This window comes from Pipra filicauda, unplaced genomic scaffold (genome assembly GCF_003945595.2).
Source record: "Pipra filicauda isolate LSUMZ 115617 unplaced genomic scaffold, ASM394559v2 scaffold192_size1418226_pilon, whole genome shotgun sequence".
Taxonomy (NCBI): domain Eukaryota; kingdom Metazoa; phylum Chordata; class Aves; order Passeriformes; family Pipridae; genus Pipra; species Pipra filicauda.
Window position 1 is genome coordinate 1,097,051 of NW_024104301.1, and position 25,860 is coordinate 1,122,910.

The 25,860-nt window shown below is 42.4% G+C and overlaps 2 protein-coding genes and 1 long non-coding RNA gene across 8 annotated transcripts in view; 2 read left to right on the forward strand and 1 right to left on the reverse strand.

Annotated features, from left to right (window-relative positions):
* The window catches only part of IFT81 (intraflagellar transport 81), a 66,285-nt gene extending 56,180 nt beyond the window's left edge, over window positions 1–10,105 (forward strand). For 2 of the 3 annotated variants that reach the window (XM_039380300.1, XM_039380299.1), the window contains one exon: window positions 9,952–10,105. In XM_039380300.1, coding sequence (XP_039236234.1) covers window positions 9,952–10,082 — 131 coding nt within the window. In that variant the 3' untranslated portion in view covers window positions 10,083–10,105. The remainder of the gene's footprint in view (window positions 1–9,951) is intronic. The other variant, XM_039380301.1, reaches the window with a different exon arrangement.
* On the reverse strand, window positions 826–9,722 carry LOC113997707. Of its 2 annotated transcripts, XR_003544193.2 has the most exons (4): window positions 9,114–9,722; window positions 8,473–8,622; window positions 5,933–6,170; window positions 826–924 (listed from the first exon to the last, which is right to left on the reverse strand). It is a non-coding gene; the product is annotated as an uncharacterized LOC113997707 (long non-coding RNA). The 2 variants fall into 2 exon arrangements; XR_003544192.2 differs by lacking the exon at window positions 826–924 and having other exon boundaries at window positions 4,053–6,170.
* A 4,812-nt stretch (window positions 10,106–14,917) lies between the features above and the next one.
* The window catches only part of ATP2A2 (ATPase sarcoplasmic/endoplasmic reticulum Ca2+ transporting 2), a 45,516-nt gene continuing 34,573 nt past the window's right edge, over window positions 14,918–25,860 (forward strand). For 2 of the 3 annotated variants that reach the window (XR_003544190.2, XM_027739760.2), the window contains exons 1-4: window positions 14,919–15,714; window positions 16,789–16,806; window positions 16,901–16,983; window positions 23,723–23,827. Coding sequence is in view for 2 of the 3 variants with exons in the window: in XM_027739760.2 (XP_027595561.1) it covers window positions 15,597–15,714; window positions 16,789–16,806; window positions 16,901–16,983; window positions 23,723–23,827 (324 nt within the window). In the remaining variant the exon portion in view is untranslated. Of the gene's footprint in view, window positions 15,715–16,788; window positions 16,807–16,900; window positions 16,984–23,722; window positions 23,828–25,860 lie in introns of all 3 variants that reach the window. The other variant, XM_027739761.2, reaches the window with a different exon arrangement.

Genomic DNA, 25,860 nt, shown 5'->3' on the forward strand with positions numbered 1-25,860 from the left:
CAAGCCTGTTGCTGTTTCCAGATCTCACAGAGAACCTACAGTTTGCAGTTTCAGTACTAGGTGCATAGTCCTGGCTTAAATTAATCAACTAAAAAGCAACATACAGTAAGCACTTAACCCTCTCACGCCCTGGCTGAAACTTCACAGGTAGGATCTTTTCCTACCTTGAAGCTCTCTCATTAGAGTCAGGTTCCTGGGTCCTAAAAGCTCCTCTTCTATGACAATTTAGAATTTGGGAGTGCAGCAGAGGTGAATACTAATTTTGGGGCATTTCCGTTGCGCACAGAGAGAGATGTGAAACGTTACCCCCTCAGTTATAGATATAAAATGCCTAAGCATGGAAACAGATTCTAGGAAATGAACAATTTTTATGAGTTTTTGCATGCTGCCACTATTGATCAACAGTCTTCAATCCACAATAGAGAGAGGCAGACAAGGAGTAATGATTCAGTGCAGTGAGTGTGTGCTAAATCATTATTAACCTCTGTGCTGTCACTGTGACTACTCTGACTTACAACCACGGGGGAAAAATCAGCTGCAAGTGGAACCCTCCTCAGCACATGGGCCCTGGATTTGCAGGCTGTAGCATTATGTGTCATCATTCACAGCTGCATAAACCAAGTGCAAAGTAGTTTTTGAATGTTAGCAGATCAGAAATGAACATTTTACATTCATTTGCATGAGCAGAAATGACCTGCATGTGGGAAGCTCACGTGGCTGCTGGTAATGGTTGCACAATAAGTACTATAGTGAAGGGAAAAGGATGAGAGAGAGTAATAATAAGTAACTAATTTAAAACTCTGCTCAGGTTCTCCCTTACCTTAGAGTCTTGTTGACACCTGTAGCTTTATGTCACATCACAGAAGACACATGGGATCATTGCTCAGGCTTCACCATCACCAGGTAAATCCACTCAGGAAGCTCCTGGGATGACACATAAAGGTTATAAACTGATGATGGTAGGATGGAATATCATCATTTACCAATGTTTTTTCAAGACCTGGGAAAATTCATCCCAAAGTCTTTATCTAAAAGAGAAAGTATTAAGGCTGCAAAGTCAGGCACACACTGAAATTAGAAAATTTCAGCATTAGAAAAAGCAGCCAGGAATCCTGTGATTAAAGATTCCTTTAGGGCATATACATGGAAAGGCAACCTTTATTCTGGCATTTTCTAACTTCAGTGTACTTGTAAATTATGTACATTTTGGCAAGGATTTTGTATCTGTAAAATGTATATATTATATATAGAACTGAATTAATCTCTGATATATTTCTGCCTCATAAATACAGTTTCCTGTTTCCATGCTGGAATCTACAGCATTATCATATTCACATGCCAGCTGCTGGATTTATTCTTGATAATCCAAAGGCTGAGCCTGGACATGGCTCAGCCTCTCCAAATTTCAGTCTTATCTGGCATTTTTTCTAAGTCACCCAGATAAATTATCTCAGTGTCCCGAGGGAAAGTGATTCTCTTGTCCAGGGGCTCTGGAGAGCTCCAATTTTTTTTTCTTCATCTGACACACAATTATGAGCTCAAGTGCTAAGACTGATGAACAGATGTTTTTTTTCTTTTCCACTGATATAGTTTTTTAAATGTGTAATGTTGTACCAAGAATTTCAAAATAAAAGAAGTAGTTTTTAAAACACTGAGTTAGCAAGAGTGTGGCAAATTTATTTCAGTGTGCAACAAGCCACATAAAGAAAGATCAACACAGTGAGTCTGAAAATAATCTTCCTGTAGAATTAGAAAAGTGGAAGAAAGGCTGGAGAAGGAGACCCACTAATCATCTTCTTGCAAGTCATATAAGAACATGACATATTCATTTGCACTTGAACAGATTATTTTGTTCTCCAGAAGAAAGAAAAAAAAAAGTTTCCTATAAATTTTTTTCCCATAAATAAATGAGCTAACAAATTAGAAAAGAAAAAAAAAGCATATTTAACTTTTATTGCATTCAAATTTTGAATTATAGACGTGGCTCATTTTCATTCATGTCCTCTTTCCATGATAGAATGTTCTGCAAAAGCAGTGAAACTGCTGTTTGTGGCTCCCTTTAAGTAGAAGTTACACAAACACTGGTCCCATTTAATTCAGTGAAAACTGAGGCTCCTGTTCGACCTGAGAGCAGAGCACAGAACCTTCAGTATTCCACCTGCACACCCATTCCACAGCCTCCTTCCCTCTTTCCTGCCCAGGTACACTTCCAGGGAAAAAAAAAAAAAAAGGCAGGCAGAGCACAAAGCATCCTCTGACATATTCAGAGAACTGATGTGTCCACTGAAAACATATTTCCAACATGCCAAGAACACGGACCATGTTTGGGTCAGGAGATCCTGCCTGCTCCCAGTGAGAGGTTAATGGAAGATGACTGTGTACGTTTGCTGCTGTTACTCAAATATCACTTCCTTATGACAATATGCATTACTTAATCTGCAAAGGTCAATGAATTGCTCTTTAGTTCCTTCCAAATGCCTCAGCAGTGAACTTTGTCATTTTTAATACACATTTCTCAGCAAAGAACTGGTGCTACAGGTTTGAGGCTTAGAATGTCTCTGCACCTGCAAACACCTTTCACTGCACTGTATTTCCAGCACTTCCCACACGGCTTCAGAACTGCCAGGCCTAAGCAGAGACTCCCCTGCAGAGTTCACTCTCAATTTGCACAAGCTAAGCAATAACGAGTTCAATTATTACTTTTGTTTTAAATCTTCTTGCAATGTAAATGATTAGCCAGAGTGCTGAATGTGAAACAGAAACACAGATGTAGGAAAACCGAGATATGTTATCAATTGCAGTGTGACCATGGGGAAGAGCAGTTCAGATGAGCAACTTACTCTGCATTAGAGCACTTAAAAAAAGAGATGGACACAGTGCAGGTCAACAGCTTGTCCAAAGTGCATAAATGCACAGAGAATGGTATGAATGAGCACAGCCCTAATCCTGGGAGATGGACCCCACAGCTGCTGACTCCCCTTTTCACCCACGGGGGGCTCCCCTGGAACCAGGCATGTTTGTGTGGATCCCCAGAGCCTCCAGGTTTGGGGATAAATCCTGACCCAGTAGGATAGTTTGAATAGCACCAGAAATCTCCCTGCAGCACCAGGACTGCAGGGTTTAACTTAGCAGGTAGTGGAATGCACAAGCACAGCACAGAGACAAGACTGGGGAATTAGGCTGCTGGCAAGTAGCAGCTGAAAGCTGATTGAACACAACAGATTGGGCTTTCAGACTGGACAGATAGGCAGCAGCTATTTAAATGGAGCATTAACAGTTTTGCTCTTAATTATTTCCAAAACTCCCAGCTAATGCAAACTCAGTATGACATGTATTTTGGCCTCAATTAATTATTTGCTGTTTCTGTGGGAATGCAGTTAAAATAAAGCCGAATGGTTTGTTGAGAATTTCTGCCTCTTTAAAATCATTCTCTGAAGTGCTTGGCTTCTTTCTGCAAACAGCTGTCATGGAAGTAACTGAATCTATACCTCACAGAAACGTTCACTTTCTCCATTTCAAGTGGAATTTCTTTCTGAAATGACAGTGCCCTGCAAGCCAACAAATGGTCCCTGCTCTGCCCAGTGGCAGGTGGAAGGCCATGGAACTCCAGAGCTAAATGTGGAAACTTTATGCCTTCAGAAAAGGGAGATTCCTATCTTGCCTATCTTGCATCTTACTTTTTTGGTCTGGGAGGATCTGACATTGTGGCATTTCTATGTCTGGGACAGCTTTTTCTAGAATTTTCTACGAGTATATTACTAGGAAGTTTTATCGCAGATACTTATGTAGTTTGTCCTGTGAAAGCCACAACAGCTGGTTTACACCTCAAAGAATAAACAATTACTAATAAAAATGTCAGACCTTTCCCAAACATCTCTGAAACATGTTTCAACAGGCTGCTTTAATGCAGCTACTTCCAAAAGAGCTTTGTTCCTGTATCTGTATTTTCTATACATCCTCCTTGATACTCACTCTGTATAAAATACCTGGGATCTCTCATCAATACTAATCCAATATGGATCCAGACACACAATAGCACTTGTGACAGATGGGACAGAATGTACTGTGTGACATTTATTCAACTTGTGAGAGGACAGACATATAAAGATTATGGCAGCATAAAATAAAAGAGATTCATGTAGACAACACATGATCCAGAGGGAAGAACTGCTGGCTGGCACAAAGCCAACCCATCCAAAAATCTGACACATATTTCTACTGTCATGGTGAATTTATAGCCTGAGATTTTGATATTCTCTTCCATAAAAACCCCATTCAATGTCTCCTTTTTATTTCATCACACTTAGGAGAGGGAGAATGTCCTCTCCCCAAATTGAAGTGAGAATGAATTTAACTGAACCTCTTTTCTAATCAGAATAATTGAATTGATTCTTCTTTGAGCCAAAACAGCAAAAAACCAAACTCCTGGTACTGTTTTGGTGTACCATGGCCCTCAGGCCTCTTGTTTGGATGATTCAGAAGGAATCAAAATGTACACAAAGAGTAACAAAACCCAACTTTGTATGTGTCAGCCAGGACCAAACAAAAGGATTTAACTGGAAAGTCTTGGTTCCCAGCAGCGACCAGTTTTTCAAGGAAAAATTGTTAATGTATAAAGCAGTTGAGATGAGCTGCACACATCCCATCCCACATGGACAGACATCCCTTTCCCATCAGCCATGACGTCTGTACAGAAAGAAACACAGAAGCAACAGAAGTTGTTCATGGCTCCAGCACCCAAATTCAGCATGAAATGGCTATAAAATGCTGATTCCAGTATTCTTAGGCCTTAACAGATGTCACGAGGTAGAACCAAATTGTCTCAATGTACGAGGATATTGGATGCTCCAAATTTTCTTGCGGATGATGAGCATCCCCAGGTTTTGAAGGAATACCTGCCAGGTTCCCACAGCTCAGTGACTGGACATTTTTTAAAAAGTGGTGCTTGTCTTTAAAGGTCAGTTTAATCAGGGAGATCTCCCTGCTTTGCAGAGCAGCAGGGAGTTCTGCACAGCAAATATGAATTAGCAAATCCACTTATCCCCTCCTACAGTTGTCATAAACAGGTGCTACGTGGATCCAGGCCAGAAACAATCCATGTCTTTACCATTCTCAAGGAGATTTTCATTTGTCTTTCTTCTTAAGTCTTTTCTGTGACATCTGAAATGAGTACACTCTTGTATCTGCAAGGTAATCAAGTTCACATTTGGGAATGGTACATGAACTCAACACACTGCCCCGAGGCTCAGGCCTGAAGGAATTTCAACTGTGCAGAGATGGAATATGCAAAGACAGGAGGTGGTTTAACCCAGGAGGCACTAAACCCCACACAGCCCCTGCTCACACACTACAGTGCACCAGCTCCTGGGAAGAAAATTAACTCTATCCCAGCCAAACCCAGGACAGGGCGACATGGTGACATTGCTAACTGTGAGACTAGATGGGAATTGTTGGATTGCAGAGGCAGACGTGCATGGAAAATTGTATTTTTTGGAACAACAGTGCTTCTCACTCCCTTTGCACAGGTACAAAGAGCTCCCCAAGTGTTGCTCCAGCTTGGTGCCGCCGGGAGCTCCCCAGGTGAAGGCAGCACCAACCAGTGCAGCCGAGCCAAGGTGGAGCAGCAACACTGCTGGTTGTATTCCTTCAGTGCTGCAGAATTTCTGGCTGCCACACCTCAGGTATTCCTGGAGTACCTGGGGCTCCTCCTCCCCCTCCTGAGTGGCTGATTGGAGCTCCAATGTGGCCCTAATTTTGCAGCAAGTCTCAACAGGTAGAGTAAACAGTCCCCAGCATTCCTGGCACAGCAGAGCAGACTGAGCAGGAATTGTCTTTTAGCAGTTGCTATCCACAAGAGACAGGCTATATTTCCCAGGTAGGATAAAATTTTGGATAAAAGTTATGAACTCCAGATAGACAGTTTGCACTGTACCTTCCATTTCAGGCATAGATGTGAAACAGATTCTTGAATTTGCAGTCAGAACAAGGCAGGACAACGTTTGAAAAAGCTTTTGCTTTCTGTTTGAAGACACTGGAAAAGAAAATCTGTTTTCTCCCCAGTGGAGTGAGCTTTAATCCAAGCTTCATTTCTCTAGTCCATGGAAGGCAACATTACACAAATGTGTCCAAAAAGCACAATTTGGTACTGTATGTTTTCCACATTTCCTGTGCTGTAAACAAGAAAATTAGATTATTTAATTTTTTATTTTATTTAATTATTCTCTCATACCTCATATTTATCTCTTTATCTGCCTATCACTATATTGGCACTGAATTTTGTTACTAAATGCCATTATTTTATTATAAAAACAGGGCAGAAAGAAAATAGGGCCCACATGGGCCAGTGTTAGAGTTAGAACTGTATTTTTTTTAAATTCAAATCCATTGTTTATTAAAAAAAAAGTCAGAATCTTCATCTACTATGCACTTGGATCTTAAACAGTATTTTGCCCAGTTCAAAGATTCTGTATTATGTCTCCAGCTGGTTTTTTCTTAGAGCTATACAGCTGGAGCACAAAAGTGTTCTGAAATGTCCCAACTGAATTTCAAATGAATATCAGAAATAGGCAAGGATATACATGATACATGCAGAATATGTGTCTGGGGAAATCACAGAAGATCTAGTTTCCACTAGTTGGTTATACATAAATTATTTAGGCAGTAAGCCTGTTGATTAGCTGGAGGCAAAGATATCTATTTTAGATGTACTTATGGTCAGGATTAACTCATGAAACTTGGATGGCATTGTCCACGAAACAGCTAAAATCATTTCAGCAACCTCTTTCAAAAATTAGATAGTCTCTTTTTGTATCACTTTTTAATTTTTAAAAATGATTTTTTTACTTTTTCCTTAACAAATAGGACAGGATTTTTGAAAATCATGTGACAAATGTCTTACAAAACTACACCAGAAACTATTTAGGGTGACTGGAGAAGAAAGAGGACTGGGAGCCAGGAGACCATTTCTATTTCTAGTTCTGCCATAGACTGTGTGACTGTGACTTTGAACCTCAGCTCCCGTTCCTGTGAAATGGGGATGACAATCCTGTTCTCTCAGGGATGTTCTAGAACACAATTTTCATTTTCATGGAGGTTTATGAAATGCTCGAAACCCCGGATTGGAAGCTGCAAATGCAAATAATAAATCAAGTAACAGCGACCACAGTATCAGCACTACTACTATTATTATTATTATTATTATAAATAATAATAATAATGCTTGTTAATGTTATTAATATTAAATTATAAGCTTGATAGCATTGTTCTCAACCTGCACACAGCAGGAAAATCCTTGTAGCTCACTTCTAGGAACAGGAATGCTGCCGGCACAGTTTCAACATGGGAGTGGAAAAGAATTCTTTAAGTTCTCCATCTGAGCAATTGTAGGTGGTAAAATGAATATCTTTTCAATACTGCTTTGTGACATGAGAGTAGAAGCATCTTTAAGAGCTTAAAAGTATTTTTAAAATGTGACTCAGGGGAGGCTTTCTTTTTCTAACAGAACTGGGGAAAAAAAAAACCCACCCAGGAGTTAAACAATCTTTTAGAAATCCAAAACCTTGAAATAGAACGAGAATTGTAGGTCAGGATAATTTGAGTTCACATGCAACACCATTGACATATAATAAATCTCTAAGAAGCAGAAATAACCAGATCTCTCATATTGGAAGCCTTAAGCTCTGAGAGATAAACCATAAGAATTTTTGTTCTGTGAGTGACCAAAAACTACCAGAGGTAATTTTGGAGGTTAAAGCCTCTTTGAAAATCTCTCATGTCTGTGAAACACTTATATAGGTTGTATTGAGTGGTAGAAATGAGGTGAGGAAGTGGAAACAGAGCAGATCAATAAAACATTTAATCCACTAAAGAAAAACGTGTTCAGGCTTGGTTAGAGTCACATTAATAGAGAGTGAAGACAGTCCAGCAGCTTGTCTTTTCCTCCTGAGCAGCCCATGTTAGGAAGCATTTGTGAAGGCCTTAGGAAAGGTAGGGGAAGGTGACAGACACACTTTAATTGTACCCATTAATCTTACCACAAAAATATTGCCTTTTAAAAAACAAAACCTGGTAGATTGAGGGTTTCACAGATTTCTGAGGGTTCATACTGGAAGAATTTAACTGGTGAACCAAACAGAGCATTTGGTTTCAATCCCTCATTTTGTCTTATTTCATGAGAGAGAAAAAAAATCACCTTAAAAGAATTTTATATTAAATAACCAGTAAAAGAGCTTGTTTGATGGTACACAAGAACTTTATCAGTGTCTGAAAACTGAAGTGTGTTACTTCACTGTGTTACTAATAACTACCTATGAGTTTGGAGGAAATCCTCCACAAGGAACACAGAAACTTCAGCTTGTGTCATATCACAAAGTGTCACACATCTAAGAGAAGTGGTAGTCATGTGCCATCAGTCCCAAACAATGGCTGAAAATGGAGTCATCTCCATGACTAAGGGAAGCTTTTCAATCTTACATTATTGCTGCTGGAATGGAGTGCACCTGCATGTCTTCCCTTCAGACTTGAAAAGTCAGACAATGTGACTTTTTACTGTGATTCAGCAAATCTGTGGAATGACAGACACCTGTGGCATGGTGGAGCTGCTCATGTTACGGTGCTACAACACTGAAAAAAAGGAAATATTGTTGTATAAACACCTTGATAAACAGCCTCTGACGGGGTCAAGAGATTAAAAAAAGAAAGAAAAAGTTTCAAAAACAAGTCATTCAGAGGGTTCACTTTAACTGAGGAATATTACTGTACAGAGCCTGAGTAAATAAAAGGTGAAAAGATAAAAAACTGGCATTACTGAGCTATCTCCTGGTTGTCACTGCTGGTCTCAGACAAATATAAATATCAACATGCACAGACTAATACAAATATATAAGAAGTGTAGCTGTTTGTACTTTTCTTGGACATCCTTTCCTTCATCCATCCTATCCCAGATGGGATCATGCAAAGCAATGTGCATGAGCACAATCCACTGTTTTGCTTTCAGTGTGTAAAATTGGTTTTGTTCCCAGGAATATCTATGAAGCAGGAAAGGAATTTGAATTTATAGTGTCCCTAGAGAGGGATACAATGGTACTATAAATTCAGAGCAATTATTGCCCTACCTTGTAGCTGGGAGGTTCCAGGACTTTTCATCATCCCACCAAGGACCAGGGGATCTCACCTGGCCCCGAGTAATATAAACAGTGCAAAATACATCCTGCAGAGAGTGAAAGGTAAACTCTAAATGCCACATTAGTATCTCTAACATACTCAAGAAACACAAAAAGAAACCAGTTTTAACACTGTAAGAAACAAGGCTGTGTTGTGTGTTCACGTGTCCAGTTCCAAACTGGTTCTGCTCTCCTGACTGAGGGCTTCCAAACTGAAGCCACTTCTTTGCTCAGGAAGTGGTGGCCCATGTCCTGTAGGAAAATAATTCAACTTTTACTGCACTGTTAAGTTCTACAGATCATACTATACAGTATGATCACAGCTATGAGACTACAATTACCCATCAACTCATTGCAGATATAGAATACAGAGCAGTTCTGTAACACCTTACAAACAACAAACTGCCATTTTATAAATACTGTGCTTGGCCACACAGCCCCCCACAAGCTCAGCAGGATCCTCAGCCCCTTCTACAGAGAGCACAACTGAGATCCAGAAGCCCACAAGGAATATTTACATAGGAAAAAAATGGCAGCAAGCTGCCAAATTAATCAGAATTAGACCTTAATTAGATGGAAAATTCAGGTCAGGATGAGATAAGAATTCAAATCTCGTGGGCACCAACCAGTGCTTTATTTCTAAAGTTGTTGTGCATTTTTAAGATAACAGTCAAGATGATTCCTTTTCCAGAGAAACAACTTGGCCATCAAATATGGATAACTCATTTTTTTTAGATATGTACCGTGGATCTTGGTTCTGACGTAATGTTTCTCTCTCCCATACTTTTAGATTTCCTACTGAAATCAGAATGGAATAGACAGAAAGATTTTTCCAAGCAGGGAAATGGACATTATTGTGGCAAATACTCTAACGGAGTCTTCAGCGACAAACAAATGACTATAAACAAGATAAAGAAATAAAAGAAGAGATGTACCAACCCAAACTGTGATCTCTTATAGTTACTCTCACTGAGATCAGAATTCCAAGACAGCAAGGAGCTGCTTTGTGCAGGAACAGTGATCCAGTTCTAGAAATCTCCCAGCAGCAACACTATCCTTTGTGTTCACATTCTCCTGGTCTCCGTGGAAGTCAAATTCTACCTGCTGCTGATACAGGAACACACATTGCCAAGGAATAAAAATTATTCAGAATAAACTCAGATCACCTTAATTATCAACATTCAAATTCATATTTTATCACTGATTTCTCTGCTGGGTTTGTGTAATTGTTTCATGTCAGAATCTTTTTGCATTTTGCTGTTTAAGCTATAAGCTTCTTATAGGGGGAGAGAGGAAAAAAAACCCCTTGACATAATACCGTGAAATCAAAGAGCAAGCTGACTGGAAAAAACAGTTACTATATTTAAACTGCATTATCCTACGACAGAACTGCAGATTTAAAACCTTTCCACTTTGATACAGCATTTTTGCAGCATTTTAATGTGCCTTAGTAGATTTCAACTGGCTGAAACATTTTAATAACTGTAATTTCAGAGGAATAAAATAGTACGGTGGGAGGAAGAAACAATGCCCCCATTTGTCACTCATGAAGACTTGGATTTGAAATCAGCTAGGGAGATGAGCAATGAGTTTGGTGGTCTCAGCCTAAGCCCCATCAGGCAATTAGCCAGGCTGCAAAAATCATGACATAATTTGGCACAATTAAGCACAATATGATCACTTTGTCTATGTCCACTGAAAGAGATCCAGGCCTGAAATAATAAGGCTACTGCAGGTCAGCATTCAAGTGTATTGGCTCAACAACTGGCATTTTGTGTAGTGCCCTTCTGTGCTGTGTTCAGCTCCACTCAAAACTATTAATCTGGTTTGAAAATTGAGCTACAAAACGTATGTTTTTGTGTACAGCAAGAGACAATTCACATTATGACCAGTAACTCTGCTGTGAATCTGCTTTGCAGCAATAGGGATGACTTAATGTTATTGCAATTTGAAGGAAAGCATCCTGCAGTCTTCTCTCAGGCCAAATTCCCATTTACTTCAATTAGTAAGCATTACAGGAACTGTTTTAATGCTGCTGCCTGATGTGTTGGCTGCTTTTTCTTAATATATTACAGTGAAAAAAGATAGTAGGCCAAATGTATGAATATATCCTCCCATTATGTGAATGGAATTTCATCAAGGCCAAAGCTGCCCCATTTTGTTGTGTTGCTTTCTGAGGTACCGCTCTGAGGGGTTCCAGGCTAAAAACAAACTGCAACTTCACAGCAGCAAAATAAATCGATTTTCCTTCCTTAAAAAGGGAGAATGCAAAGCTCCCTGCACCTGCTGGGAGTATGAATCACCTGGAGCTTTCACGGGCTCGGTGCTCAAGGCAGAGCTGAGGTGCTGTCACTCTGATTTGGGTCAAGATAACCACCTTCTTTAAGAGACAAGGCAAATGGCATCAGAAGCTTCATGAATCCTTGCAGAGCGATGGGAAACAACACTGATTTCAACTCACAATTCTAAATTTGTATGATATCAAGTGATGCCAAATTTAGCAGGTACTGCTTCTGCGGCAGTGTCTACATGGGTATTTGTAGCACATTCTGCACTGTTCTGTCTAGACCAAGCACTGTATCTGCAAATGTTCTTCAAAAGTGTAGCTGCCAGAAGATTTGGAAGGTGTCACCTGCAAAGAAATCCTCATTGGTCAGCAGGATCAGTCTTGCACATCTGGGGAAAGAGAGGGAAACAACTGTGGAGGAAACGCAGGGGTTATTCTGCTCTGGGGGAGAAAGAATTGTAGAACGGTCCTTAATTCAGTCATTCTTCTCTCAAAATTCCCTGAACCGTAACACAACACATGACAGAAATAAACACAGGCAGAGAACTGTCCAGAATCTTCCCAGATTTTATGTTGGGTCTATGCTCAAAATGGAAAAAAAGGAGAAGAGTGAAGTCATCTAATATTAATGCATGAGAGAGAAACAATGAAAGTGGAGTTTACAAACTGTGGCTGAACTAGTGGATCCCAGAGAATACCAAGAGTTCTCCAGGATTCACTAGAATGCAAGCTCTCTTTGCCTTCCCAGCAGCATTTCCTCCTGCTAACAAGTTAGACTGAAAGAACACCATATCTACTTTATCATACACTCTGCCAAGCCCTAATTGCACATGCCATGGCTCTGGTATGCTTAAAATATTTTTCCATGAGCCTTTTTGGAAACAGGCACAGAAAGGAAACCAAGAATGACATAAGAAGTATATCACAGGGAGAAATAATATGAAATACAATCTGGGATTCTTTCTAATATAATTTTGTTTTGCAAAGTGCTACTGATGTTTGATTGTAATACTTAAAAATAGTAAGAAAATGAAAGGCAGGAGTTTCAAGTCCTTTGCAGGTGCTCTTGTATATGAAGGGTAGTAAACATGCTTGTGTGTAAAAATACTGCTGTGGTAAATGTATTTTTACAAAAACCTACATATAATGCAGGTTATATTAACTTGGTAGAAGGGAAGAAACTGCTCACATAGATATACTGTGCTGGTAATCAGTGAAATACATTAATTCAAGTCACGGGTGTTATCCTGTATATGATCATTTTGGAAATTATATACTTTTTAATGTTGCATATGTACATAGTTGTGTGTTAGAGGATACCAAAAACTTAGGTGTGTGTTAGGTAGGCCTGTGATAGGCATTTATCAGGAGTTTTGTTGGCACTGAGTGCACATTTTCAAAGATATATGGGTTTAATTTCAGGTGCATGTGCGCCTTGTGACTTTGGTTTTGGTTTGGGGATGATGGGATCACGTGCTCATACAATATCAAGAAAACCATTACAACTGGTTAAGAAACATACAGTAAATTATATGAACTATATACAACTGCCACGTTGACATTCTTTACCTCTATAACAGGCTATGTCTATGTCTAGGTGCAGTGTGAGGTTGTGGTATGAAAAGGAGCATAACTGTACTGAGGCAACATTTGGCCATGCTGATTAATCCTGCTGATAAGCAAGATAAAATTAATATGGGCATGGCATGGAATAAGTAATTGCCTTACCTGAACTAGGTCATCAGATCTAACTCACGAATTTTCATTCAGAGCTGTCCTGTGAAGTGTAGGCTATCAAGTCCTCCTTACCTGGACCTTGGCCAGCCACAGAGGAGTCTTTTAGAGCAGTTGTACTTTTGTTAGAAAGGGCATAGGGCCACATATACCTTAGAACATCACAATTTTATATGGGGTGTCCCCTCTCCATCCTTCTTTTGCTAACACAGAGACAGAACTAAGATATTTCATTCCAGATCAGACATACAGTTTCTTATATCGTGGTGCCGTGGGTGGTTTATAAGTGATGGAAATGCAGATTGTATGTAGGATCTGCATTTATGTAAGCCAGCACACATGTAGGGATCAGCTTTTCTACTTGCACACGCGTATATATACAAGAATATCTCTTGGCACCAAGTTTTAAAGGGAAGGTGTTTACACTGTGTGCTGAATTACTTGCTGTGTTGTGTGCGTGTTGCAGGTGTATTAATGTCAGTTGGCGCTGATTTCTCTGTTTTGTGTTCATTGAAGTGTCTGTGAATTGCCGGGTGGGATGGCTGGATGAGGCAGTTTTCTGTGTTCTGTATCGGCGCCGAGATACGGCGCCGAGGAAAGCTGGGATCTCACCCCACACACGGCGCTGAAATCACACCCTGCAGCTCATTCCTCCTCACGTTATCGCCGCGCGAGCCGGGGCTGAGTGTGCTGTCACTGGGATGTGTGCGACGGGAACGGGGGGAGCTGTGCAAAGGACATCGCTCGGTGCCAGCGCAGGGCAGGACCTCTGGGGAAGAGGACACGCGGGGACACGGCCCTCACCTCTGCGCACTCGTGATGGGTGAGGCTCCTGTCACGACAGCAGTTGGTGCAGCCCTACAGAATCACTGTAGTCACTGGGGTTGGAAGGGACCTGTGGAGATCATCCAGTCCAACCCCTGCCAAGGCAGGGGCACCTGGAGCAGGTGGCACAGGACCGTGTCCATGTGGGTTTGGGGTGTCTTCAGAGAGAGAGAACCCACGCCCTGCTGGGCAGCCTGTACTCACACACTCACACTGACTGCATGATGCTCCTATCACGACTGAGTTAGGGGCCGACACCACACTAACAGTCTTGACCGGATGATGCTCCTGTCGCGACAGACTGCGCCAGCCCCACACACCCCCTTTGCCTGGATGGTGCTCCTGTCACGACCGAGGTGGGGGCAACCCCACACTCACCCTTTGAATGAATGATGTCTCTGTTACGAGTGAGGTGGGGGCAACCCCACGCTCACCCTTTGCCTGGATGAAGCTCGTATGACGACAGCGCTGAGGGCAGCCCTCACAGGACGCTCCTGTCACGACACGCGCCGGTGCAGCCCCGCGCCAGCACCGCCCCGACGCCTATCGCGACAGCGCGGCAGCAGCTCCCCCTCAGGGGGCAGCCCCGCTCCCCTCCGGGCGCGGGTTGAGGCCGGCACAAGAGGGCGGTTCACGCGGGGGCAGCGGGGGCGGGAAGGCGGCCGCCGCACCTGAGGGGCCGTCCCGGTGCGCAGCGGAAGCGCGGCCGCCGCCGCATGAGGAGCCGAGCGCCGTGAGGGAGAACGGGCAAGGAAACGACCCGCGCTGCGCAGCGGCCGCGCCACCGCCATCGCCTCAGCACGGCGGGGCGGGGCTGAGCGCTGGCCCCGCCCCGCGCCGCGGCCCCGCCAATGAGCGGCGTCCACATGCCGCGGCGGCGAGCGCGGCCCGGGCGGCCCCCGAGTTACATTAGAGCGGCCGCCGCCGCTGCGCGCCCGGAGCGAGCGGAGGCAGCGGCGGGCGCGGGGGAGCCCCAAGCGTGACGGCGACCAGCGGCCTGGGCCGGCCAGGGGGAGCATCGGGCCGCTAGAGAAGGGAGGGCGTGATTCCAGCCCTTCGTGGGCAGCGGGGCGGCTGCGCCTTGTTCTTCCCCACCCCCCCGCGCCGCGCCGTTATCGCCCTCCCGTTGCCGGGGGCGGCTCGGGGCCGCTGAAGGCGAGCGGAGAGGCCGCTCGGCCACCTGGACGCGGCCCGTCCCTGCAGGGACCCGACGCGACAGCGGCTCCGGGGGCCCGCGGCTTCCCCCCCGGCCGAAGCCCCTGGTCCCCGCCGGAGAGGCGGCTCGGCTCCCTCGGAGGCGTGTGGGGTGGGAGGGGGTGGGGGCTTTTTTTTTTTTTTTTTCTTTTTAGCGGCTTCCCTTTTTCTCCATTTTTTTTTTTCATTTTTTCCCTGCCCCTCCCGGCCGCCGCCGTGGGGAGTGAGGTGGGCTCGGGCTGCTCTGTCGTGTGAGGGTCTATGGTGGTAGCACGGGGGTGGTGAGGGCTGAGCAGGGGTCTCGCCGCCGCGCCCGCCGCCGCTGAGGAGGAGGAGGAGGAGAGGGAGGAGGAAGAGGCGAGGCACGGCACCATTTGCTGCTCCCTGCCCCGGCCATGGAGAACGCGCACACAAAGACTGTGGAGGAAGTTTTGGCTTATTTCGGCGTCAACGAGAGCACCGGGCTCAGCCTCGAGCAAGTCAAGAAGCTGAAGGAGAAATGGGGCTCCAACGGTAGGTGAGGCGGCCCCGCCGCCGGGATGCTGCCGCCGGCCTCGCCCTCTCCCCGCTCGGCTCCCTCTCCCACCCCTCTCTCCTCTCCCCCATCCTTCCCGGGGCCCTGTGCGAGGCCTAACGCGTGTGCACTGGCAAAGCCGGCATCTCTTCCAGGACCCGGAATAGGAGCGAGGGAGAGAAGATGGCTGACTTGAACTCCACCTCGTGGGTTTCTTTCAATCCCGAGCTCGCAGGGCTGCTCTGGGGTGGAGGATGTCACCTCCGATCCCTTTCACCTTAACGGTGGGAAACCTCCTTCCATTCTGAATTGACGCCCCTTGGGGTTTAGTATTTTTATATTTTTTTTGTCCGTCTTGACCTTCATTTTTCCTCGCTTTTCAGCGCCTTTCTGCCCCTTATTTTATATTCTTCTCTCCAGTCGGGACATAGAATTCAGCCAATAAGGTGTTTCTTTTTTTTTAATCCTTACTGCTTGGCCGTCCTAGTCCCTTCTGAACTCCCGTGCCGTTGTGTAAAATTGAAAATCTGTGAGAAGATTATACGGTGAAGGTGTTTATTTTAGCTTTAACGCTGCTTTTATGCCTCTTGGATTACTAAATCTTGTTGCGGGGAAATAAAGAGGAGAGCAGAAATAAGGGAATACCCTTAAAATGGAGGAAAGAATTTGAAACATTTTGAAACAAGTTTGATGGTTTGGGGTATTTTTTCTAAGTGAATGTGGAGGAACAGCTTTATCAGAAAGCGTTTGAAAAGCATTTTGAGCCTTTGACCCTTTGTGTGCAGTAACAGCACAAGCCCCACAGCTGGCTGGAGTGATGACTTGGCTGAATTATAACCCTTGGCACATTCCGGCGAACCTTTGGGTCTTAAAACGCAAAACTCTCGGGCCCGTTCACGTACTGTGGTGAAAAGAGCCACCTTAATGTGGCTTTCAGTGTGTCTGTCAAATCCAGCCCAGCTGAGTGTGTAATTCAGGAACACTACCTGGTGGATGCCTTATAACGCTCTAACGTGTTTCTTCAATGATTTCTTTCCTCTGACATGCTTCCTGGAAAAACCTTCCACGGACAGAGTTGCCGGCTGAGGAAGGTGAGCATGTTTGTGAAATCTTCTCCTAATTCTTATTGATAATTCATCGTTTTTTATAAGGTGCATGACTAACTGGTTTTGTTATGTATTGTAGGAAAAACCTTACTCGAGCTTGTGATTGAGCAATTTGAAGACTTACTAGTTAGAATTTTGTTGCTGGCTGCTTGCATATCTTTTGTAAGTATGATTTATTCTTTTTAATTTCATAGGCTTCTGTATCTCAGAATGACATGTTCCAATGTATACAGAGAAAATTATTCTTTTTCAAAAGGTAGAATTATGAGATGCAAAGTAAATTGCTGTCTCTTAAATTTGTTCCTTGCGATGGGGTTTCTGTAGGAAACAAAATTTCAGGGGAGTCTTTCATTGCATGAGTCACAAACTCGTAACTACACTAGTCAGGTATGTTAAAAAGTGCTTTTCATTCAACCCAGTTTGGTTATTTGAGGTGGGATTTCCCAATGCTTTTGTTGGCTTTGAAAACTAACCTTGAGTAAGTAAGTGTTTAACTGGACATTCTTCTTGGCTTTGGGTTAATCGTTATCAGGCTCAATGTATAATCATTGGAAGACATTTTTGGATGCAATGCAGCCTGTAAATAGAACCTCTGTGGCGAATATTCCAGTTGCCTTCCCTTCCTGATAATAGCAAGGTGACAGTTGTTGCTTTTGACAGTGACAAGAATGATGACGGCTGTGATGGCACCATAGTTGACCAAATTTGGTAACTGACCTTTGGATGGTCAAGTCATTAAATGGACATCTTCCTTTGCATGCAGGATTGAAAGGACAAGAACATTTTTAACTTTTTTTTTTTTTTTTAAAAAATCGGTCTTTCTGCATTATGTGTAATGGGCATGTGCTCACTGGAAAACTGAGCCAAGGCTAAGTATAGGAAGAAGATGAAGTCTGTATGTCTTGGGGGAGCTGGACAACAGAAACAGAAGTGTTCAGAATATTAAATTGTTTGGGTAGGAGTAAAAGTTTACAGTAGACTTTGCCCTGGAGTTGTAATTAACTACTTTAAAAAAAAAAAAAATAAATGCTGCAGCTCTTGGGGGGAGTGGAAATTTGTGGTGACTCTTTAGCTGAGGGCAAACTAATTAGGATGGGCAGAGGAGAATGTGCTCTGAGGCAGTTGTGTTTGATGGGGGAAGGTTGCCCTGGTGTGGTGCTGCAGTTTGTGCTGTGCTGGTGACCCGCTCTCCCTCCAGAGACACTTCTCAAAGGACTCTGGTTTTGGTCTGCAATATACCATTACCAGCTGAGCAATGACTGGTGACATCAATCTTGACCATGGAGACAGTTGTGCTTTACTCACTGTTCTGTTTCCTGCAGAGGAAATCAGGCTGGTTATAGAAAATTGAATAAACGGTCATTCAAAAGCTTTTTTCCCCCCTCCTCTTTGCCCTTTTCCACTCCCAGAGGGTGAGATGGGGATGTATTTTTGTTCCTGAAAAGTCAGCAGTGTTGCTGTCATCTCATGAGGCAAATGACACCATAGAAGTTAGTTAGCCTTTCGTGCCAAGGTACATTATTTGTTTTTATTTTAAGCAAGTAAGTGAAAAATCAAATTCACCAAACTCTAAGCTTTTATTGGTGAATCTGAGTAAGTATGAGACCAGGCTGACAGAGGTCATAGAACATACACTGCTGAATCCTCTTGGAAAACTTGATTAGTAGCTGAATTCAGTTGCTTTTTTCAGTATGGTTAATTTTCCTATCTAATTAAGAGGAGACTGTAGTCTGATGGAGTGTGGGATAGATCTGGGTTCTCTGCTTCTGTGCAGCTGACATGGTATATGACCTTGGGCTACTGCTCTGCTTTTCCTGTCTCCTGTTTTAGTTATGGATTCACACTAAATTGATGTCAGTAGTAAAGATTTTCTCTGTTTGATGAAATGTAGAAAAATCCCCAGATGTATTATAATTTTGGTACTTCAAAAGCACTTTGCCTTTGCGTTTGTTTCTGGCTTTTTCCTTGCTCAGAAGGTGATTATCTGTCTTTTTTAGGTTTTAACACTTCTTGATGAAAGCTTTTTTTTTTTTTTTGAGACTTTTGCAATAGCTGTTGGGTTTGTTGATATAAAGATTGTATTACTGCAAAAATAGAAGTAATTACATCACTTAGGTTCTGGTGTCCTTTACCAGCTGTACATTGTCAATTTAAGAAAATGTCGAAGATTCAGGTATGAGAGAGAGGATCTTAAAGTCACTGTTTTGTGTTGTGGGAGTTTTTATGGTGTTGCAGTCATAAATCATATTAGTTTATTGCTGTTAGAACTGGCTGCACAGAGGCAGCCATCTGTAACAAGGATCTGCATTAGGTTTTTGTGCAGAAACATCCCCTCTTCTCTCCAGTATAAACTCCTGTGTTCAGAGCTTTTGTGCCTCTGCTCCCACTCTGCCTGTCAGGGACGTGTCAGTGAAACAACTCAGAGCAGCAGCTGGGTCTGTGTCACCCCGGCTGATGGTTGGGGGCAGATGCTGCTGTCTGGGGGCTGTAGGTACCACGTCCCACATCCCAGGTCAGAACTGCTGTTACAGATGTGCTGGTCAGTGCAAGCCTTAAATCTGGCCTTTGAAGAGAAACAATATAAATAATTTCTGATGGTGAGTAAGTGCATCTGTGAATAGACTTGTCTCGGTCTTCTGTTGAATCCGTGAAGCCTCTGCAGAAATCAACCCGTGGAGTGTCTCAGCAGTTCATGGCTTTTCATTCTTGATACTTTTGTAGCATGTACTCAGATCTTCAGTATTTACTTAAAAGAACAGCTTTCTTTGCTGTATAAACGATTTTGACAGGTTGCAAGATGTTAGCTGCATCCGATGTGGGATAGTTCCGTGGTGTGGATGCTTTAGGCAGTGGTGTGTGCTGAGCTGTGCAATCTTAGCTTTGCATCACACTGTGATTTCCTTCTACAAGATATGACACAGGCTATAAATTCTACCAAAACCTGAAGTATTTTCCAGCACCCTAAGAGCATCCCCTCCCCTCAATTATTCCTGTGATTCCTAAGCTGACTTAGAAGTGAATGTTCTGGGAATAGTGGATATCTGTGTTCAGATTAAAACAATATATTGTTGAAACAGTTGGAGATTTTTCAACTTGTAAATTAGAATGACTGTAACCCAACTTGTGTTAAAAGGTGAGCAAAGGTTCTCCTGGAGGAAGTCTAAGATGTGTCAATAACAATGTTTCAAGCTTTGCCCTGAAATCACCCCAAAAGCTACCTTTAAGGTCAGCAGCAGTGAGTATGTGACACAAGATAAGGGTTCCTGTAGAACATTACACTGATATGCTTTTAGCTAAACTTAGATTGCTCAGTAGCACAAGGGTAGTGGTGATAAAAATGTGAGAAGTCATTGTGATTTCATTTTATATTGTAGAAATCAAACTGTGGGTGCTAGGTATCTTCCCCCCCCTTATTGCTATAATAAACACAAAAATACATTTATTTTCAGAAGTATGGAAGTAACGTATCTGATGGGTGCTCACAATCTGCTAACCCAACAAAATTCTTAATTTTGTACTTACATATGTGGTTAAGATGTCTTGGTTTGTGTTTGGGGTTTCCCCCCCCTCTCTCCTTGTGTGGCAAACAAAAATCTCTACTGAATAATGGAATTAATACTGGGAGGTTTTTCTTTAGTAATTTCTGGCATTTAGCATAACTGACATGGACCAAGTATCAGGACTCCTAAAATAGTTCACATCAGCTTAATTTTAAGGTGTTTTGTATTGAAAAGTAAATTGCTAAAAGAGGGTTTTCTGAGCAGTAGTTGATACTCTGTCCAAAATACACTAAAACTTTAATTCATGGTGTCCTGTGAGAAGAAAGCTCTCTTAAAAGCAATCTGTACATCTTACGTGGCCTGCTTTAATTAATCTAGGGCTTTTTGTTAGGATGAGGTCTTATTCCCTCAGCTTGATTCTAAGTTTCCATTGTCAAAATGAAAACCAAACAGAAATCCCTGTGAGGTTGCTGACAGCGAAGTGTTTGCTTTTCCTCAGTTGGTGGTGAGTGGGTACAGCCTGCTGGGCAACACCGTCCTGCCTCCAAACTTCCACTCTTTAGTTCTGTGTTTGTTACCTGATGATACCTGAGGTGACTTGTCTCCATAACTTACCTGACAACACAGCCATACTTCACTCGAAGTGGAGAAAGGTGTGAGGACACTTGTGTTGCTGTCGGTGTTTTCAGCAGTGGTCACCTCACTGCTGGCTGACTTTGGCATTGTACCTCTGCCCCTTTTCACAAATAACCCTGAAAACTAAGTGCTGTTTGCCTGTCATTGTGTATCTTTTGCCTTAGTGTCCTGCAGGTCCACCCCATTAGGCTTTGTTTAAAATAGACTCTGCAAGCTCTGGCAGCCCTAAAGCAAATATGCTGAATGAAAGTTGTCCTTTAAGCTGCTTATGTTGGCTGTTGATATGGGACTCTTATGTCTTGCTATTATTTCCCTTATGTTTTTAGACTTGAATTTCTCTTGAGCAATTATTTTATTTTTCCTACTCTTTCTTGAGTACATGATGACTTTACTTATTGACAGTACTGCCTGAACAGTGCATTGGAGATCAATGACCTGGAAATTAAGCTGTTCTACATGTGAGTCTTAACGTGATTAGGGCTGAAATATGGTGGGACCCTTCTGAGTAGAAGTTAAAAAAAAAATAAGATTTCTCATTGTAGACCTCTCCAGGGTCTTAAAAAGTGTGCTTGTGGAAACTTTTTGACAAGGACTCAATGACTTGGACAAGAATTGTCTAATCTTTACCAGGCTTCAAAATATGGGTTGTTGTTACTAAAAATGCTGAGCTAAATACTTGTATTGCTTGTTCTGCTTCCTCTTTGTTTTTACTGTGGGTTGTTTTTTATTTTACTTCAGGCTGCTATCAAATGATAAGCCTGATCTGTTAAGCAGTGTGTGCTGTGTATCACAAGTATCCTAAATGCAGTGTTAATATAGCTGTGGTCTGCTATAGCAAAACCAAGAACTTGCAGTGTATTCGGTTATTTTGATGTCTCTATTTACTGAAACATTCTAGAACTAGAGGTTGGATTGTTCCACTGTCAGTGATTGTGTGGAAAATTTTGGGTGGAGAAATTTGTGTTGCTGGCTTCCAGAATTAATTAGATACTTCATTTTAATCTTGTCACAGATCGATAATTTTGCCAGAAAAACAGCCATCAGATTCTGTACCCTCAGGATCTCTAATTTGAGTTCATCTGCTCTTTTTTGAAATAATGGCTTATTGAAAATAAAGATCCCTTGAAAACTTAATTTTGGCTCTCCTTGACATACTTGGATCTTGCTGTCCTTGTAGCCACTTTCCTTACCTCGGGAAGTTGTGGCCTTTCTCAGTGTTACTTTACAGCACACGTGATCTTCAATCAGGAAAGACTCTGGTTTAGCATCGTGTCAAGCAGATGTTTTATTCCAGTTAACCTTGTAGGTGCCTGCTCAGATGAGAACATCACAAAATAATTGAATTTACTTGCTTTATTGGAAGCAAAATAGGGGCTCTACAGAATTCCAATAAAGAAAGGGAGGGGGAAAAATAGATACTAAGCAGCTTTTCTGATGGCAGAGTGTGACCTTGTAGACACTGAGAAGTCTGGAAGTGTACCATTAACTTCTCCTGGCAGAAGGTGTTAGAGGGGATTGAATATCCAGGGGTGTGGGAGAAGGGAAGAAACATCCAAGATGTGGAGAACATAAGAGATCCTGACTAAAGCCCTTCTCCAGAGGAATTACACAGCTCCTCGAAATGTTGTGTTGCCAGTTGGAATGTCTCAGTCTCCTTAATCGCAGCCTGGATCTTACAAATTTACCCTTTTGTAATAAAAATTTGTTGTAGCATTGGATTTGCTTGACAGTCTGTTTTCTGCTGGAGACTTTCATGCTGCTGCTCCTTCCTTTCCCCATCCTGGAGTGTGTCTCAGTTGAGCAATAGCTCGGAGCAGCATGTTGGGGGAATTATGGCGCTGCTTTAGTAACAGTTTGCTCTCTGCAGCCCTCGGTGATTCACTGTGCTGTTGCCTGACTACCAGCCCTAATTATCTCAACACGTTGTTCCTATTTACTGTCACTTTCCAGGCTTCCTGTTGCTCAACATGTTGATGAAAAAGCCCTTCCTCTCTGGTCATGTTGGCTTGACTCTTCCTCAGGAGCTGCAGAGCTCTGCAGAGGCCCTGACACAGTCAAGTGAATGACAGAAGCCTAAAACTGGAGTGCGCTTGTAAAGCAAATGAATGAAAACAGAATTTATGTGGAGCCTTTTATGCAAGTCCTCAAGTCGATTCACCTTTAAAAATTGAGTTTTATCAGCTACTCAGCTTAGAATTCAGCTTCAGTGAATTCACTTAGATGCTTCAGTAAGACACTGCTTATATTTAAATAAGTAGATGCTTATTTTTCATGTCTACTCAACAAAAACTTGTAAAACCGTATTAATTTTTTTGTCTAAGTTGCTAGTAAAGGGCAATTAAACTTGGCTAAAATTCAGATTCAGGCAAGGTTTGTGTTTTAAGTAGTCAAACTAATCTGTCTGCATTCTGTTTTATACAGTAAGGGATTTTTTTCTTTTCTCATGGTCATAACTGTTGTCACAACTTCTGCTTTCATTTCTGAAGCAACAGTAGCAGTTGTTTCCCAAGTAAATAGTTTACTCCTTTAAAAGAAGAGTGGCCTTTAAAATGAACTTTGTACTACTTTAGTAGAGATTCTTTTTTCTTTTCCATTGCATATTGCCAACTCATTCATTAATTACAAAACTACAACTGGGTAGGTTGAAACTTCTAAGATTGCTGAAGTCCGAGCAGTTGAATCTCTCAGGCTGGAACTTCACAGGGGTAAAGTTTGCAAGGTGTCTGTGTAAATCAGTAATTTAAGTCATTGTGTTCCTCTTACAGGTCCTGGCCTGGTTTGAAGAAGGTGAAGAAACAATCACAGCATTTGTAGAGCCTTTTGTAATCTTACTTATTTTAGTAGCCAATGCCATTGTGGGAGTGTGGCAGGTATGCAGAGATTTTTACAACATCAAATCACAAATGATTTGGGGTTTTATGGTTTGAGAGGAAGCAGTGCACACTGTACTGTTGGGTGCTTCATACAAAGCAAGTAGGATGTGTTGCTAACTTTAGATTCCTGAGAGTCAGCAAACCATAAAGCTTCTCGACACAAAGTGTTGACTTAAAGGTAAAATGAAAGCTTCAGAAGTGTTGCCAAAAAGGCAAAGTGCCCATCAGTGTGTTTGGCCACACACTGGTGAACACATGAACTAGACAGGCCAGAATGAAGGCCTGAATTCAGGAAACAAATCAGATCTTGCAGAGCTAAGAACAATTGGATCGGCTCGTTTGGGGTTTTTTTCCCAACTAAGGAACAAAGGATGCACTTTTAATCTCATTTCTTGTCTGTTTTCTCTTGAGACAACTGCTGTGTTTTAGTACATTATTAATGCACTATTAATTCTCCCAGTTCAATTACTATGGTACCTATTAAGTGTACGTCCAAAGACTGCATGTCTGTCAAAAGGCAGAAGTTTCTTCTGAAAACATCTAAATACCATGAAATTTTTCCTACATTATCAACTGTGAGATGACTTAGATGGCTTTTTATAAATCATGCAGACAGTAATAACAGTAACTGTTCTTGAGATGGCAATAACACTTCTCAAGATGCCAAAGTAAAGTGGTTCATATCATTTTAGCTTAATAATTTGATCACTTCAGACAAGGCATGTTTTATTAGAATTGTTTTCCTGCAGATCAAAAATACTCAAGGATTTTTAGGGTCATTCAAGTTATTTGTACAGTTGGTTGTTTTGGAGTTTTGTTGTTTTGTTGTGTTTTTTTTTAAGGAGTGGTGCTAATGTGACATTATTACTGGCTATCTTAGTACATTAGGTTTCATGCTTTAGAAAAAAAGGCAAACTCTCCAAAATAACAACAAAAATTAAGAGGAAAAGTCCTGTTAATGGTTAAAACATGTTGGAGAGAACCCTGCATGCTGGAAGAAGTGCTCTGCTTTGTGCTGGCCCAAGTGAGTTGGCTGAAGACTATTCCGCAAAAAATCAGTTTTTAGCAGTTCCCAGCTTGCTGCACAACTGCTGGAACTGGTGTGAAGGGAAGAGGTTGTGTTGATCCAGGGGTGACAGCATTGCCCCCTTAAGTGTCATTTTATATTCAAGTCTTCATAAAGTAGTTGTGCAAGAGTTAATGTTTAACTTGAAACTCTGAGCTACAACTCTGCAGCTGCTGATTTTAAGTATGAAATGGAAGATAAAGCTCTCTGTACAGCTTAGGGATTTTCTTGTGTAGTTGTATGCCCTGTTGTAGGAAATAATCAATTTTTTCAGACAAGATAGTGTGCCAAGAATACCTCTCCATATATTTCTATGTGCAGTGAAATATATTGTGAAACAAGAACTGCTGCACAGATTAAATGACTCATTCCCTTGTTTTAATGGGCATGGAAAATCAGTCACAGTGCATAGTCTCCACCCATAACCGTATGTGTTCCTACAGGTACTGGATGTGAGCAACTGAGTCATTGCCCTCAACCTTTCCTCTCACGTGCACTTTCCCCAGAGAGCCATCTGTGAGTGCTTCAGTGCCTGGCAGGATGGTCTGACTGCCACAACTCCAGGCAAACTGGGAGCAGAGAGATTGAGTGTAGCACACTGAGCTGGCTGAACCAGCTGAATCATAGGGTCCTTGAAGCTGTAAAAGATCTTTTGGATCATCAAGTCCAACCGTTAGCCCAGTGCTGCCAAGGTCACCACTAAACCGTGTCCCCAGGGGCCACGTGTGTGCCTTTTGAATACCTGCAGATATGGTGACTCAGCCCCTTCCCTGAGCAGCCTTTTCTGATGTTTGACAACCTGTTTGGTGAAGAAATTGTTCCCCGTAGCCAATCTAAATGTCCCCTGGTGCAATTTGAGGATGTTTCCTCTTGTCTTGTCACTTGTTCTAGGGAGGGACAAGGTCTCCCTGAGCCTCCTTTTCTCCAGGCTGAGCCCCCTCAGCTGCTCCTGGTGCTCCAGACC